This window comes from Leucopleurus acutus (assembly GCF_964270905.1).
Source record: "Leucopleurus acutus genome assembly, chromosome: 11".
Classification (NCBI taxonomy): domain Eukaryota; kingdom Metazoa; phylum Chordata; class Mammalia; order Artiodactyla; family Delphinidae; genus Leucopleurus; species Leucopleurus acutus.
This window is the reverse complement of record NC_139152.1, coordinates 52,204,065-52,222,187: the sequence shown is the minus strand read 5'-3', so window position 1 is coordinate 52,222,187 and position 18,123 is coordinate 52,204,065. Positions and strand designations below refer to the sequence as shown.

Below are 18,123 nucleotides of genomic sequence, written 5' to 3'. Positions count from 1 at the left end.
GAGTAATTTGGAGGTAGAGGGGTGAAAATGACTCTCTGGGTGGAGATCAAGTTAAAAAAAAATTTATTTCCTCCCACCTCTGAAAATCACAGACCAACATAATGAGTGTTATAAAAGAATTATCTTGTAGGCTAACTTTGGGTTCATTTCTGACAACTCAAAAACACACAGGAAGGCACCCTCCCTCCACAGGACAACCTCTCCTCCCATGACAGGCAGACAGACACACAGGCACACACGTTCCCTCTCCCCCCCGCCGCCCCCATCCCGTCCTCCTCTGCAATGGCAAAGTCACTAGAGCAGAGCAATAAGACAGGGCCAGTTGGTCTGCAGAGTCCAAAGCAAGAAGGAACCATCACTTACCTCTCCAAATTCATGTTCACGGAGAACAAAACTGAGTGTGTCTGTCCTGGGCCCTGCTACCAAACGCAGAAAGAGTGGATGTTCCCGGTCTGAGAGCTTGCAGGCGTAGACTGGTGAGGAACAAGCGCCATGTCACAGACAGAGCACAACATCATTCCCCAGACCAGCACCCCTCACCACCCTGGGCCCAGACCAAGGCAACAGTGTTATTACCCTGGCTACCAAGGCACCATCCTCCTCATCTTGTTACCAATAAGTAGCCCACAGTGGAATGAATTCTATACTATTTCCATTCTATCTGCATAATAGAAACTGTGCCTTGATTAAAAAGGAAACCATTCTCAAGAATGAATTTAAATGAGTATCGCTCCTCAAATGGGCTTATGATTAATTCTGCTCCTCCTTTTAGAAAGCAAAATAGGGCTTCCCTGGTGGCGCAGTGGTTGGGGGTCCGCCTGCCGATGCAGGAGACACGGGTTCGTGCCCCGGTCTGGGAAGATCCCACATGACGCGGAGCGGCTGGGCCCGTGAGCCATGGCCGCTGAGCCTGCGCTCCGCAACGGGAGAGGCCACAACAGTGAGAGGCCCGCGTACCACAAAAAAAAAAAGCAAAATAAACTTAAAATAAGGATCTGCACACCCCTTTAAAAACAATAAAAAAAAAATACCATCCCAAGAACATGAAATCAGAACTCTAGAAGCAAATCTCTCTACAGATTAATTTAGAATTAGCAGCCGCAAACAAACGAAGCAGTCCATCCAAACACAAGCTCTGGTGGCTTTAAGCCCAGCTACATGTATCTTGCGCTACACACACACACACACACAGTACTGGCATTGCCTTGTAGGGTTGAAAGATTTGCCATGTGGGTAATATATCAGCAAGATGTTATCACTGTCAGATTATGCAGCTAAAGTCCAGGTGGGCAGGCAAAGAAGCTGGCAGGACAAAATACCATCAATTGACCTGTATTATTTCAGTACTTCCGGATACAACTGCATTGTAGGTGCCGATTTCCCTGTAGATGTAAACTTCCCCCCACTGCTGAGCCTGTGTCCTCTGGAGGACAGGAACCTTACCCTGTTCATCTCTGTATTCTGCAGGCCCAGCCCATAATACGGTTTGAAGAAACATGAGCATACTCAGCATCTAGCTGGGTTTCATCCCCAGGCAACCAAAGGATTTTCCCATCATGCCAAGGTGAGTTTATTTTCTGCTCCAGCTGCTATAGGCTCAACCCAGAAAAATTAGGGAAAGCTTAAATGTTCACATATACACACCATTTTCAAATGAGCACTTAGTGACTCACTGAATCACTTGTTGTCCACCACTGGTATCAATTTCTGTTCAATGATGACCTGACCTGGAATATCTTATTCAGTTTCATGCAGTAATTTAAGATTCTCTTTTTGGCGGCTTCCCTGGTGGCGCGGTGGTTGAGAGTACGCCTGCCGATGCAGGGGACGCGGGTTCATGCCCCGGTCCGGGAGGATCCCACGTGCCGCAGAGCGGCTGGGCCCGTGAGCCATGGCCGCTGAGCCTGCGCGTCCGGAGCCTGTGCTCCGCAGCGGGAGAGGCCCGCGTACCGCAAAAAAAAAAAAAAAAAAGATTCTCTTTTTAATCCACTGATTGTGGGTATTAAGTTCAGACAGGCGGACCTCAGATCAAAATGTTATTTGAGCATTGCATGAGCCCCTGGGGGGCCAGGGGGCCAACATGCCCCCGGGTAACACCTAGTGCAAGGCAGGCTAAGGGAAAAGGAGAGCCCAAGGCTGTGCCATTTACATAAGTCTGCAATGTGCACTAATACACATGTGCCTCCGATCCTCGGGTCTCGGGAATGCAAGGCCACCAATCACTCCATGTTCGGATGCACATCCGATGTCGATGTGCTACTGAAAACTTCAAGCTCAGATGCATTCTTTTCTGTCCAAAAGAGAATTAAAATCAAAGTGATGGAAAAAAGAAAAGAAAAAAGGCTATCCTCCTGTGCACATCACAAATCCTCCATAAATACCCATCACATATGGGTATCTGGTATCTGGGCTCCTAAGACCCACAACTGTCCAACTGAAAGACACAGACAGCCAAGAAGCATTAAGCACACACCGTGATCACCATTTATTCCAGAATCTGGCCCTGGGCCCTGACGTAACTGACACACCTATCACTTTCCTTCCACTAATGAGGCCAAAAGACAGAAATAAAAGCGGGGACCGTTTTCATTTTAAGTGTGGCAGGGTACCTTGATCTTCCCTGTGACAACGCTTATAAAGTGCAAACTTGGCAGGGCTCTCGGTCACAAGAAACTTCTTGAGCAGGGCCTCGATCACTTCCCCGACAGTGTTTGTGCTGCTGATGTGGAGTGTATTCATACAGCCATTGCTACTGGGAGCAAGTTTTCCAGAAGTCTGTGAAGGTTTGCAGAGTTCCATCTGTACTTTAATGAAGCCAGTGTAAATCCCATTTGAATTCTGAAGCAGGAATAAACACACACACATTAGCTGGGCATTTTAGGGAAGGAGCATATCAAAACAACAACAAAAAAGGAAGGTGAAACACTCCTTCTCTTGTTCTTTGCTTTTTCAGCTCTGTGACAGAACCTGACTCAAGACTGCCCCTCAGGGAATGACCTCGGGGGAGGTTAACACACTCCAGGAAAGTGCTTCCAGAGGCGAGGTCTGCAGGGCAGATGTGGGGACCAAAGTCCAGGACTCATGCCACTGAAGCTACATGTGAAAGGTCAGGGTCCACGGGTGAGGTTACAATCCCCTGCCACAGATGCTGGCCAAACCACAGGGCTTATTAAAGCTTGAGGATATGTCCAGGCTAACTGCACAAAGGAAACAACATCAACTGATGACCAGCTATTACACGGAAAAGGAAAGTCACAATTAGGACTTTGAAATACTCAAGTAACAAGGAGCAGACGGGAAGAAAACAAGCTATTTTCATTCCTAGTGGTACCAGAGATTACCAATTTTGCTTAACCTATTTTATATAGCATGGGATCTGCCACAGCATGGGATACATGATGAGGCATTTCAGACACCTCTGGCAGCAACATTTTTAAAACAAATTCAAGCTATGATGTGAACTATAGACATTATAATACAAGCACTTGTCTTTTTTTTTTTTTTTTTTTTTTGCCGGGGGGAGGCCAGGCCACACAGCATGCAGAATCCTAGTTCCCCAACCAGGGATAGAACCCGTGCCCCCTGCAGTGGAAGCATGGAGTCCTAACCACTGGACGGGCAGGGAATTCCCAAGCACTTGTCTTTTTTGATTTAACATGGTACTGATGTCTCCTTCTATATATAAGTATGTTTTGAACAGCTTTATTGAGGTACAATTTTTCCATACAAAAAGCTGCACAAATTTAATATACACAATTTGATGAGTTTAGCACTTATCTTAACTGATGTAGAATTATTGTTTCTTAGTTGCTAAAAATAGTTACAATAGTCTGGTCTTCACTTTTAACTTTTAGTATGTTTAGGTAAAAAACATTGTAATGTTTTATTTAAACAAATCTTCAGGTGTTATAAATAAATGACACAGTTAACACAGAACATGAAAAATCTCCTTTACAGGCCATTATTTTTCTTCCTTTCCACAAGGTCAATTTATAATACTAATTCACTCATTCATTCTTGTGGAAAGTATTATACAACACTTCACATTTTTTTTTATCTTTGAAACGACATGGAAACGTGCATCTGTTTTAATCTCCAAGGGGAAGAGGAGGGATGTGGAATTTTTCTGCTTTGATAAAAACCGTGTTTGAAGAAGGAGAAGTACGACTGCTGGAATAATGAGGAATAATCTTGAGATCATCCACTGTCTCCCCTTTTTGGTGGAGTCCCCCTAGGGAGGGATCCTTTATCACGAGGGTTTATATTTAAAAGCTCCTCCCCAAGGGTCACAGAATTCAGTAGGGCCTGTTCTAACCGGTCGCCCTGTCCTTTGCTGAACTCTGTCAGGTCACAGTCAATAGAGTGCCAGGCAGGGGTCCAAGGGCCCTGGACACTGGCACCGAGAGATGGCAGGTGCCTCGAGGAAAGTCATCAAGTGGATGGGCGAGGCCAGACCAGTTAGAGGAACGTACATCTGGCTCTGCCTTGGGTCCCCCCTTTCTTTGTCACTAAGCCTGTGCTTCTCCCTCCTACCCCCTTGCTCCCCACCGAGCTTCTAACAGCATCGGCACAAAGCTGCAGGAGCCTGAAACAACAATGTAGAAAGCCGAGTATTACATACTCCATAATACACATTTTTCTCCAGCTGAGAAAAATCCGAGCTCAATTAGATCCCAATCCAGGGGCACAAGATCCTTTTCCTGACACTTCCAAATTTATTTACACAAGATAAAACTTATCTAAGGCCTTATTAGAATCTGAGTTACTGCCCATGTGTTAAAAACAGGCAAGGGATTACACTCAGTGTTAAAAATCCTTTGGGGATCATAACATGTTTTAAAATAAAATTTTAGGAAGTGCTGATTGATTTTGAGATAAAGCTACTTCAAAATACAGCTTTCATTTGAAAGATGCAGAAATATCCCATTCTCCGGTCCTGTATACCTTGACCATTAAGGTTCTGCAAGTATGATTCAGAGATTTTAAAACATACAGACTGTAGTACCAACAACTTATAGTTGTCTTTCAACACGTGTCAACCTAAACAGTATTATTAGTATGGGTACTCACCAAGGTCATCTTCAACTTGTCTGTGACTGCTAAGTTGTATTTATGAACTTTCTCTTTGATTTCCTCTTTGCTGAGGTAATTGTGGGTTTCCTTATCTTTCTCCACATCCTAGAAGAAAAATAAGCCCAGTCACACATGAGCAATCACAGAAAAAAAAATGCAGATAAGCCAGGATTCTTTTCACATTCCATATAACAACAACTACGGAGCACTTTACCTTGACACACACACACACACACACACACACACACACACAAATCCTATGAACTTTATGATCTTTATAGCTTTACAATCTTTACCAGCAAAAAGTATGGTAGTTAATAAGTGTTAAACTGGCACTAATCCCTGACCTGTCAAATTCTATACAACTACCAGGAAGGTCATTTAATCTTCCAAACAAATCCTCATGCCAAGATAGAAGTAACCAGACTTCCTGGACCCACCCACTCTCAACCCCTGCCCCTCCCAGTCTCACCCCACCCTTGCCTCCCCCCACACTCTGGAGGGGAAGATTTTAGTTAAATCCTTTCATCACTGTGAAACATTCACTAACTGTTTTTGTCTAAAGAGCTCAAACAATGCATGACATCATGCGATGGCTAATATGCAATCACTGATGGCCACACTCCAGAATCTGTTGGCCCCATGAAGCCCAGTATACCAGGCACCTGACTTATATTGCATTTATTTCTCCCAACAACTTAACCAAGTCGGCATTTTTACTAGATGAGATCAAGTTCTAAGAAGTAAATCAACCTACTAACATAAACTTAACTGCTCTGCAGAAGGGCTGGAGCTTACCTGAAAAACCTGATTCCAAAGCCCACCAACCCTCAGTAACTCCAAGTACTTCCATATGGGATCCCCATTTAATCCTCACTAATTAGCATCTCCTTGTTACAGACAGGGACACTGAGACTCACAGGGGTCAAGTGGCTTGCCGGGGACAACCCAACTGGTTAAGAGACCAAGCTCAATTTTAATCCAGGTCCTCTATGTTATTTCCACTAAATCGAATAGATCCCCACCATTCCCGTGTGGGTGTTTGAAAACGTAAAGGAAAGCCTGCCTAATCAGATTCAAACCTGAGAAGCAACTCAAAAAAGATGAAGGGTCCTAACAATCTTCAGGACAGACAGGAAGAACAATAAGATCGGATGATTTCTCCCCCAAAATAAAACCTTTAAAAAGGTACCTCTCTTCCAGCCAGATAATCACCCCAACCTCACAGCTGGAGGTTATCCAAGCAGGTGTTTGCTCCCACCTACGCACTGTGAGCTACCGTGATAGATACACACGGAACGGCCACGACAGAAACTGCAGGAGAGCTTTCAAGGGTATAAAATCCATTCAGGTCTCAAGTTCCTGGATTGGAGACCCCGAGAGGGGGGTGCTGACTACAAGTCATCTCAGTAACTTCGATTCCAGACCTGTCCTAGTGTGGACTGAGGGGTCAGTGTTTGGGGGACGGCATGGTCACGGCCCAGCTTCAGGAGCAAGCCTCGAAGTCCCTTGGGAGCACCCTATCTACCAACGTAAAACCCCAAGGCAGCCTTATTTTTGGTGTCAGTGGTTAGGGGGAGAAAAAGCCGTAGATTAAAATAACTTTTCAGAAGCTTCAATGACTATCTCCAACGTGTCTCTCACATTTCTCTGCTGGCCCTGCCCCTTCCAATCCACAATTAGGCAGCTACAGGCCATAGCTAAAGTAGAAAACGAGACAGTCTCTGTTTCAACATTCATTTTTCACTATGAACTGTCCAAAGACTCTTCGAAGCATATCCTAAAAAGTATACTGTAAGAGGGGGGAGGGATATTAGGAATTTGGGATTAAGAGATACACACTACTACATATAAAATAGATAAACAACAAGGACCTACTGTATAGCACAGGGAACTATATGCAATATCTTCTAACAATTTATAATGGAAAAGAACCTGAAAAAGAATATATGTATCTGGGGACTTCCCTGGTGGTCCAGTGGTAAAGAATCCGTCTTCCAATGCAGGGGACGCGGGTTCGATCCCGGGTCGCGGAACTAAGATCCCACATGCCGTGGGGTAACTAAACCCACGCGCCTCAATGAGAGAGCCCACGTGCTGCAACCCACAGAGCCCACGCATGCTGGAGCCTGTGCACCACAACCAGAGAAAACCCGCACACCACAACTAGAGAGAAGCCCACCCGCATGCCACAACTAGAGAGAAGCCCAAGCAGATCGCGCGCCGTAACGAAAAGATCCCACAAGCCTCAACAAAGATCCCGTGTCCCGCAACTAAGACCTGATGCAGCCAAAAAAAAAAAAGGAAAATAAATTAAAATATATATACAGATAGATAGATGTATCTATAGATATATAAAACTGAATCACTTTGCTGTACACCTGAAACATAGTAAGTCAACTACATTTCAATAAAAAAAAAGAAAAGAATTATAAAACAAAAAAATTTTTAAAGACCAAAAAAAAGTATACAATAAGAGATTTTCCATTTCATGGGGGTGGGATGTGATGATGGCAGGGCAAAGGGTGCTGGGAAAGTGCTGCATTCCAGCCAGACCTGGGCCTAGTCCAGGTCTGTCACTGACTAATCCTGTGCCCTGGGCTACTAACCTGTCTGCATCTGCTCCCTTGTTTCCTATCAAATAAAGGGACTGGAGTAGACATCTCCAAGGTGCTTCCTGCTTGCAGAGATCTGCTTCCCCAGTGTGACCAATGGGACAAGATGGTTCCACTCAAGGAATTGAGGAAACCAAAGGCTCACCATTAAAAATATATAAAACAGCAAATTACATGAATATTATAGCACAGATACACCCTAGGGGCTTACTACTTAAAGAAGAAGGAAGAAGTCTAAGAATGAAGAGACGGAGAAGGGGTGATGGGAGTGATTAAGAGCAAAGGGCAGGGTGGTCAAGTTATCTTGATCAGTTTTTTGTTTTTAAATGTCTGTTCAATTTATTTGCCTCTTTTTTTTTTCTTTTGGCCATGCCACGAGGCTTTCAGGATCTCAGTTCCCCAACCAGGGACTGAACCCAGGCCACAGCGGTGAAAGCGCCAAATCCTAAGCATGAGACCACCAGGGAACTGCCCCATTTTGGTGAGTTCTTTTTTTTTTTTTTTTCTTTTTTTTTGCGGTACGCGGGCCTCTCACTGCTGTGGCCTCTCCGGTTGTGGAGCACAGGCTCCGGACGCGCAGGCTCAGCGGCCGTGGCTCACGGGTCCAGCCGCTCCGCAGCACGCGGGATCCTCCCGGACCGGGGCACGAACCCGTGCCCCCTGCATCGGCAGGCGGACTCTCAACCACTGCGCCACCAGGGAAGCCCTGATGAGTTCTTAATCACAGGTTTTGCTGATGCTACTGGACTTAGCGTCCACCCTGAAGCCTCCTCAAGTCAGCCTTCCCAGAAGCTTGAGCAAAGTCAAAGGAGCAAGCCAGTCTGGGAAGAGAAATTTGCTCTGAGTCATCCAAGTACAGATAACTGAGACATGCTTGTATAACCACTCTGCTACCTTCATCAGAGATTAAAAACCCAGGAAACTGCAGGAAGCAATGACAGAAAACAGGTGGACCCAAAGGTCCCTTCCAAAAAAATCTCACTATTAAAAGTGAGATCAACTGGAAAGCAAATCCCAGAGAAGCAGCTACAACCTAAAAGGCTATGATCCTGTATTTTTTTCATCGAAGTATAATTGACTTACAATATTATATTAGTTTCAGGTATACAACATAATGATTCAATATTCTTACACATTAGAAAACAATCACCACTGTATTTTTTTTTGGCCTTGAGTCCTAACAGGAAAAGAGCTGCTTGCATTATTTCTGATGAGACATTAGTTGTCTTCTTTTTTCAATTGAGATATAATTGACATATAACATTGTATTTGTTTCAGGTGTACAGCGTAATTTTATATGTATATAAAAACGATCACCACAGTAAGTTAACACTCATCGCCATAATTTTTTTTTTCTTGTGATGAGAACTTCTAAGATCTACACTCTCTTCTGTGATCTTGTTTGTTTTTACCGCACCCCGCAACTTGTGGGATTTTAGTTCCCCGACCAGGGATCGAACCCGTGCCCCCTACAGTGGGAGGGCAGACTCCTAACCACTGGACCGCCAAGGAAGTCACTGTGATCTTGTATATTTAAGTCAACTGAGGGAGCAGCTGTACACCAAGGCCACAGATCAAGGCCTATTCATTCAGCAAATATTTGCTGAGCAGAAGCTGTGTGCCAGGCCCTGCTCTGCGTGGGGATGTCAGACACCACCTCTGCCCTCATGGCACTTGCGGTCCAGCACAGGTGGAGTATGAGTGAGGAATGTCAAAGAAAAAAGGCTTCCAAGATAACTGAGTGAAGGAGTCTGGCAGCAGAGGGAAAGGCACAGGAGTCGCAAGCTCAGGCCCTGGAGCGGAGGACACTGGTTTCTTTTAGTGTCAGAACTGGAGAAAGTCTCCTGATCTGGAAAACGTCCGGATAGTTTGCCCCTTTAAAAGAGACCCACCACCTCTTCCTCTCACACAGGGAAGAATCCTGCCTGTCCTCCAAACACGGTGCCTTTGGGAACACGGCTATCTTCGCAGGGCGGGACGGAACCCAGAAGGGAGGAAGTAGGTACAATGCGTACAGAAGTGAAATCAAGAAGCAGAGGGTTAAAAAAAAAAACCCGTGTGGTGGGCATGGAACAGAGACGGCGGAGCACAGACGTTCATCTTTAATTGTATGGCGAGGAGAGGAAATGGCATGGGCGCATGCGTCTGCGAACGCATCCATTATTGTTCTTGGCAGCCGAGGAGGGTATGATGCCACGCCTGAGAGTGTTTGGGAAGTTACAAGTCATCTTTTTCATAAGCCACTTTTCTTTTACATTCCCCAAACCCTCCGGTTTCTCAGAGGGAGAGTTCTTCCATGCAAAATTATAAACCCTAGACTCTTCTCTCATGTTTACATCTAGCAAGCAAGCCCTGTATGGCTGCTCTAGGGTTTGCCTCAGTTCCTGGGTGGGGTCACATCACTGTTTTTTACACCGGTGACCTTTCATAAAGGACACGCCCTACCTCGCAGACACACAGGAATCCCAGGCAGTGTGGCCCCGCCCTAGGCTAGAGCAGATCGCGAATCAAGATTGTCCAAGAATATACAGACCCCTACGAACTTGGACAAAGGGTCTGGACACTGTGTATACCCTTCTTGCTAACTTTTCTGTAATTCTGAAATAATGTCAAAATTAAAGTTTTTTCCTTCCAGTTTTATTGAGATATAATTGACAGACAGGACTATATAAAATGCAGCATAAAAGAATTTAAGTTAAAAATGCAACAATAAAAATAAACCTAACAAATATAAAGCATCTGAGAGTAACTGTGCGAGAGAAAGAGGGTGAGCGAGAAGGTGAATATGGCCCTGCCTCTCCCTCTGTTTGAGCCTGGTGAAGGTATGTGGTCTACGGCTTAGGCATACACGTTCTGGCTGTGTGACCATAGGCAAGTTATTTAACCTCTCTGAGCCTCAGTTTTCTTATCTCTTTAGAATGTGAAAAGCAATATGGACTTTATAGAACTGTTATGAAAATAGAACTCATTTATTATCAACAACTATTTATTGCCTGCCTACTGGTGCCCATCTCTGTACCAAGCACATAAAGCCAGGAGAGACCACTGTGGTCCCTGCCTTTCTGCCTTTTCTTGGTTCACAGTCTAGTCAAGTTTGCCTTACTCTCTGCCCCCGCCCCCCGGCATGTGTGGGGTTGTTTTGTTTGCATTATAGACCTCTTTAAAAAATAAAACTACTGACCCTCTTTTAAAAATGCAAATAGCACAGATTCCCTGACTGAGTGGAGGACAATATATGCACTGTGCCCGTGACAGGAGCATGACAGACAATAAGAGTGTCATCACCTCCCCACCGGTGGGTCCTGCCGCTCTCATGGGGAGCAGCTCTGACTCCTGGCCAGGTTTGGGGTCCAGCCTGTGTCAGTGGAGAAGGGTAAACTTACCAAGTCAACAGGTGCCTTCTCTAAGTGAGGCTCCATTCCAAACTCATGAATTCCTACTTTTCATCTTCTCTCCAGTTGTAGAAACAGGCAGTCACCTACTCATGTCCCAAACAGACTGGGGTACCCGGTGCAATTACAGATAGAACAAATGCCAGCCTTTTATTGTGTACGGAATAAAACGCCAAGCACCTTTCATCCTTAAGACCACACTTCCCTGGACCAGTCAGCCCTGCTGCAAATGGAATTCAGGGATAGCTCAAATAGAATGGAGTCTAGGTAATGACTCCTTCACATGTCTTTCTTCCAGGCTCTGTTCCAACAAAGACATCAAACCAAGTATCATGCACCTAAACAAAACAGAAAAATCTCCTCTGGGAGAGATCCTTCTACTGCAATCAGAGGGACCTACAAGCAAATCAAAGCAGGTTTGCACATAAGCACAGTATGCAGCAGTGATTTTCAGGAACTAGTGAGCAAGCCGTTTGGGGGGCTCAAAAGAAAATTTCAACAAGTCAGGTTAGATGCTCCTGAACTAGATTTTAAAGTGCGATTAGCAGGAAAACACTGTCCTGAGATGTCCTTTAGGTGAGCAAAGTGGAAAAACCCTGTGATGAATACAGGAAGGGCTGTCACACAGAGCTAAGCTTGCAAAGCCCCAAGAGGGTTTTTTAAGCTGGGAGCATGCCTTGCTCAACCCTGATGAATATGCCAAGAAAGGCCACGGGGGACAGCTTCGCATTTACAGTTGATGTCTGTCAGACATTCCTCACTTGTGGTACCACAAGCTCTAAGATGTTAAAGTAGGCAGAGGTGGACTTCCTTGGTGGTCCAGTGGTTAAGACTCCATGCTTCCACTACAGGGGGCGTAGGGTCGATCCCTGGTCCAGGAAGTTCCACATGCCACAAGATGCAGCCAAAAAAAAAAATCAGAAGCACATTAAAATGCGAAAACAGAACAAAACAACCAAAAACAACTTTAAAAAAAGTAGCCTGAGGTGACGAGGGGACCCAGAAAAGTTTTCCCACACAAGGGTCGGTATGGCTGATATACATCAGTGCCATCCACCAGCATTATCTGCTATGATGGAAACATTCTGTATCTACCTTGTCCAAAAAAGAACAGTTACCAGCCACACATGGTATCTGAACATTTGAGATGAGGAACTGAGTTTTAAATTTTATTTCATTTTAAATAATTGAAGTGTACATAGCCCCACGCAGCTTGTGGGACTCCAGTGGACAGTGTGAAGCTGTACTGTAATGTGCACAGGTGTAAATGAACAACTAGGGAGGAAAAGCCATGAGAAAGCAAAGTAAAAGTAATATGTTACAGGAAAAAGACAACTGTTCTAGAGCAAGGAAGAGTCTATTCCTGAAGGAAAGAACCAGAACACTTGTTGCTGTTCTTGACCTTAAAAGAACAGCTTGCCTGCTGCTGCGTTCTCACCACACCAGGGTTGATCGCAGGACGAGTGCCACGTCTAGAGTCACGCTTGTCTTGGTGTCCAGCCACGGCATGCTGATTCATCCTGGCCACTCTCAGGTTGTTCCCCCTGCCACATGGGAAGATTTTTTCTTTCTTTCTTTTTTTTTTTTTAATGGCAGGATATAGAGCTAGGACTCTATTTCCATTTATATGAGGATTCGGGGACTCATCTTGCCCAAATTTAGCTTGTAGGCAACTCTTCTACGCAGCCATCTAAGATGTTCGCTGCTCCAATAGCAAAGAAAAAGGAAGGGAGGAATGATGTAACAGCCCCCTCACCCTCCTTGGCTCAAGATATGCATCACTGTTACCTTGGGGTAGGAAAAGTAAACGGACAAATGGAGGGCAGCTAAAAGGGCAAGGGCAATGCACACAGCACTGTCAAACAACAGGGTGCCCCATGGACCGCTAATCCTCCACGATGTCCTGTGGACAGAAAGGGCTGTCCCCCTTCTCCTCCACTACCTCCCACTGCACTGATTCCCAATGCACTTTAGAATGCTAAAGGCTCTGAGAAGTCCTGCAGGTGAGAAACCCGCATAGGGTGCACACAGCGAGGAACCCTGAAGAGAACAGACCTTTAATAATGTTTTAAGTGTGACATTAATTAATTATGAGCAAACGGGTACATTATACAGGTACAGATATTTCTTTTCTCATCAATTATTCACTTAGTGAGTAGATTCTGTATTCATTAGAATATATTAGCATACCCAAACCACGTCTGTTGAACCCAACAATTTTAAACAACCTCTTTGTCCGCAAGGCTACTTGTTAAACAATAACAAAGAGAACGTCAGAAGGGAGTCTAGATGGGTATTTTAGAGGACTTCTAAAAAAAAAATGGGCCGCAAAAACAACTGGGCAGCAGCCTTATAAGGACGCAATACTGTACTAGCCTTCTCTTACATGCACTTGTGAAAGAGAGATGCCATCTATTGCCTTTAAATCCTCCCAGCCTTAGCCCTACCACTGCACCGCCCTACCACTCGGCCCACTTATCTCTCCTCCAAGAGTACCATGTGCTGCCCCCCCCACTGGCCCCCCTCACCTTGTGACCCTCCCAAGGGTCACAAGCCCACCCCACCCAGGAAGCCATCCTAACCACAGCAGCCTCAGGAACCCCTGCGCTACCCCATCAATTCAGACTTAGCATCGCAGCACCTTTTACGGTTTGCTGTTTCCTGTGTTTACTCTTGCCTCCCAACAAGTCATGTTTTTAAATCTTTCACTCCCAGAACTGGAACGAGCTGGATGCTGGGAACCTAAGAGGGAGCTCTATCCCTTTTCACCTGATTCTGTCTGGTCGCAGAGCCCACAGCTACAAGACTGCATTTAAAACCCGTCCTCTTTTGTATATCTTATCGATCTGCATCGTTTTGTTTGCTTCTCAAAACTGAATGCGTCTGCACGGGCACACAAAAGGCCTTTATGGTACCAGATACAAAGTCTGATACGCTTCTGCTATCCATCTGCACCATCAAAGAAGAGAGTCCTTCAAAGCATGCCCCTCGAATACCCCTGCACACCCAGGGCAGGAGAGCAGGCCGAGGCCCAGCATGTTAATAAGATTAATTGCAGTTGTGATACACATTAAAAGCGTTTCATCTGGGCCTTCCATGACCTCACTTTGTAAACCCCCCAGTTACCAGTCTGCCATACCCTATATGGTTGTACTTTTAAAACCGGGTCGCGTGCCAATCGTCAAACAGCCACTCATTTGTTTGGAGCCAGAAAACAAACTTGGAGGTGGACCAGTCCCCCCAGCGTGCCCCAGCTGGAGGTCCCAACCTCAAGGCATACCAGATTACACTCGACTTAAAATCCCAGTTTGACATGTTTTCAAAGGGAGTCAATTAAGATGCTATTCATTTCTGAAAGGTGATACATTTCACAACTGGCTTAAGTTTCTTTAAATTCTAGGCAACAAAGAAAGGAAAGATTATGAAAGGCCTCAGAGCCAAGCACATCCAAATCCCGCTCGATAATTAGAAAAAGAATGTGGCCTGAGGTGAGCCAGCACTCCTGCCCCTGCCCCCACCCCCCTCTGGCCCCCCTCTCTGAGATCTCGGTAAGAAGAGACTCAGGTTTCCAAAGGAAGGCATGGCCTCAAAAACTCAGCCTCCTTGATTAAGACAGCATTGGATTATGGTCCCTTTCAGTAGTAAGTTTTCTAAGATTCTGTACCATCTACAACACCACCCTAATCAAGTACTTACAAAGTCCACTGGGCAGTAGGAAAATTAATGGGGAAAATACATGTAAGAGATGGCTGAGAAACCAGGAGGGAAGGGAGACTGGCACTACAATGTCGAGCAGTGACATAACGCCCGCCCTAAATTTGAGATTAAGACCCGTGTTACTGCTCAAGGCTCTGCGGGTCACCCAGCAGCCGTCCATTTCCTTTGGCAGCAATTATGAGCCACAGCTCCCTAATTCAGGTTACCCCAGGGACAAGAGGGGCTCTTTCAAAGGTCAGGGTGTGGAGGTCAGGTCTGGTGACCACCACATCCCTGGTGAACCCTTGGAACCTTGGCAATAAGGGGAGGTTCCAGAGAAAGGAAGTGAGCAGGCTCGTCTGGAAGGAAGCCAGACAGGAAGTATGAAGGAACACCGCAGCAGCCAGGGAGGAGGCGGGTGGAGCCCATCTGGGGGACGCGGCAGGCTCCAGCTCCACGCCAGCAGGGATCCGAGACTGAAGCGCAGAGGCTTGCAGACCAACGGAGTCATCCCCCTGCCAGCTGCAACCGAATCTGAACAGAGGACGGAGAGCCTCAAGCAAGTAAGAAATGTCTGTAGACCAGCACTCCAAGAAAAACTATCAGAAGCAAGCTTGGTGTCTTATTCCTTGCCAATTATAATACGGAGTCTAAGTTGCCACCACAGGACCTCCCTGGTGGTGCAGTGGTTAAGCATCCGCCTGCCAATGCAGAGGACACGGGTTCAAGCCCTGGTCTGGGAAGATCCCACATGCCGTGGAGCAACTGAGCCCTTGAGTCACAACTACTGAGCCTGCGCTCTAGAGCCCACGAGGCACAACTCCTGGGCCCACGTGCCACAACTACCGAAGCCCACGTGTCTAGAGCCTGTGCTCCGCAACGAGAAGCCACAGCAATGAGAAGCCCGTGCACCGAACGAAGAGTAGCCCCCGCTCACCCCCCGCGCAGCGACAAAGACCCAACGCAGCCAAAAATAAATTTTTTTTTAAAGTTGCCACCACAGAATAAAAGGAGACTTAAAAGCAACTTAGATTCTCCATTTTCAGGTGACACAGAGTTTAAAAACGTAGATGACAACAACTTGTTCAGGTTGACAACGTCCAGGGAGACAATCACATCCAGCTCCTCTAAGGCCTGGATTTGTAAATCTTCAATTCTTACTCAGTGCAGCCCTACTAATGCACTAGTCCAAACACACCTGTACAGCTCGCTCTCATGCCAACTGAGGTGCCGAGATAGCACCACGGGAGTAGGGAGAGAATCGGCAGTCCTTCCAAGCCACGTGTCCAGACCACGAACATTTTATTTTAATAGGCAACGGTGAAAGTCTGAAGGGGCCCATGAGGAGTTAAGCTGTTTTATATCACTCTTGCTCCCATTAATTCAATCCACAGCCTCGTCCTGAATTCTCCTCCCCACCGCGCTCCACACTGCACTCCAGATGGCTCTTCTGATTAAGTCTGTTCATAGCCCTTAAAAGGCATGGCTGAAGTACCAAGTGTACGAGGACTCATTCTTCGGTACCCATGGATTCTTCATAGGCAATACATGATGCGCTCCACTCTCAGAAGGACCGTGATCTGTGCAGAAAATGGGCACACGGAGAACATTTACAGATTCAGCTCTACCTCAGCTGTCCCGGGTGTGGGTTTTATCTGAGGAATCACCTTCCTCCTTCCTACCAAGGAGGTGACAGGACTCTGGAGTAATTAAAAGATAAGTCAGAGCAATTCATACAGAAATCAGGGGGATCAGTGCCCTGAAGAGCCTCACACAAGTAACTGCTAAAGATACTCTTTTCTACAGAAATCCCTTCTTGCCCTCCTGCTTCACTGTGGATGGGGTGAGAAACACGGAAGACTTCAGGAGAAGACTTTTGGCGGAGTCTTCCGTCAGAGTCAGAGTCTTGGGGTGAGTCAGGTGACACCCACAGACAGGCCAGAAGAGAGACTAGGGAGGCAGACCCCCGCCCCCCACCAGGTGACCACCCAAGGGGCCTGGCACCCCTGGGCCACGCCTCCCACCTCACTGACCCCAGCCGGGGAGACTCCATCCCGGCCCAGACGGTGCTGAAACAAACACTTTGAGAACTTCACACTCTTCTCAATACACCTCCCCCATTCTGCTTCCCTTTCCTTTCTGCTCTTCTTCCAAAACTGGACGGGCAGAATTAGCAGAATTAGCGAAGCCAAATCCCTGGAAGGGGCTGAGCAGCAGGGGGATGGAAGCAGCTGCATCCCCCAGGTCCAGATACCGCACCACACCCTTCACACCTGACTCACAATTCTTAAAATAACTAGTGATGGGGAATCACTCTTATCCCTAGTTTGCAAATAGAAAAATGGAGGTTTAGAAGAATTCAGCAGGGGCTGAGGTTCACAGCAGGTCTGTCTGATGCAAAGCCAACTCAGTCAAGAAAGGAGAAAGAGGAGAGAAGGACCCGTGGACAAAGGCAGTGAAAGTGCGTGGGGAGACCCTCAGTTTTGGGCATCACTGGCTTCCGGAGGCTCAGGCGTTTGATACACAGTATTCATCCTGAGTTTCGGAGGCTGAGGTACTAACACAACTGGCAATTTACTAGGGAATTGGTAAACTGGCCAGGTCCACAGAGAATCAGTTTAAAAATCACAAACTATATGCCCAACGTTAAGGAAATGGTTAAATGCTTTCATGCACCTTAAGAGGGACCGCACAGGAGCTGTTAACATGAAGCCTACGGAGAGATTTTAACGGGGGGGAAAAAACAGAGGAGAAACTGCACATCCAGTATTACAAACTGTGCCTCAAGACTAGAAGGAAATATTCCAAAATGTTAAGAGGGTTTATGCCTGATTGGTAAGAGTTGAGGCTTTTTTTTTCTTTCTGTAAAAACTTTTACAAAATTTTCAAAAACTTCTCTGGTCTGTATGACTGTTAACTGGGGAGGGAGTGGGGAGTAAAATGTAGTGGGGTGGGAAAAAAAGACTTTCATGTATTAAAAAAAAATTAAATTAAAAAACAGCCTTGGAAACAAAAGTAAACAAAAGCAGTGCAAACACTCTGCCAGGGTGACTGAACACGCTTTGATGTGCCGACTGCCCCTGACGGTACAGCCACCCTCAGGGAAACAACTCTGACATTGAGAACAGAGGCACCGAAGTGACAAAGCTAACATGGGCAGCCAAACGCACTTACAGAGGTCAACATATGGAAGTTGCTGGAGAGAGCAAACGAGAGATCTCCCAGGTGACAATAAGCGACTGCGGTCTGGAAAATAAAGGTTTCCCCAGCTATTTAAAAAAAAAAAAAAAAAAAAAGACTGCTATTGCCAAGGACTGACAAAAGGAAAAGTAGCTTTTTAAACATTA

General features: G+C 46.0%; 1 protein-coding gene across 2 annotated transcripts in view; it reads right to left on the bottom strand.

The window, feature by feature from the left end:
- Positions 1-18,123, bottom strand: part of RASSF3 (Ras association domain family member 3) — a 74,492-nt gene that overhangs the window by 5,386 nt on the left and 50,983 nt on the right. For both annotated transcript variants that reach the window (XM_082849689.1, XM_082849688.1), the window contains exons 2-4: positions 5,071-5,178; positions 2,610-2,838; positions 364-473 (exon numbers count right to left, since the gene is read on the bottom strand). In XM_082849689.1, coding sequence (XP_082705815.1) covers positions 364-473; positions 2,610-2,838; positions 5,071-5,178 — 447 coding nt within the window. The remainder of the gene's footprint in view (positions 1-363; positions 474-2,609; positions 2,839-5,070; positions 5,179-18,123) is intronic.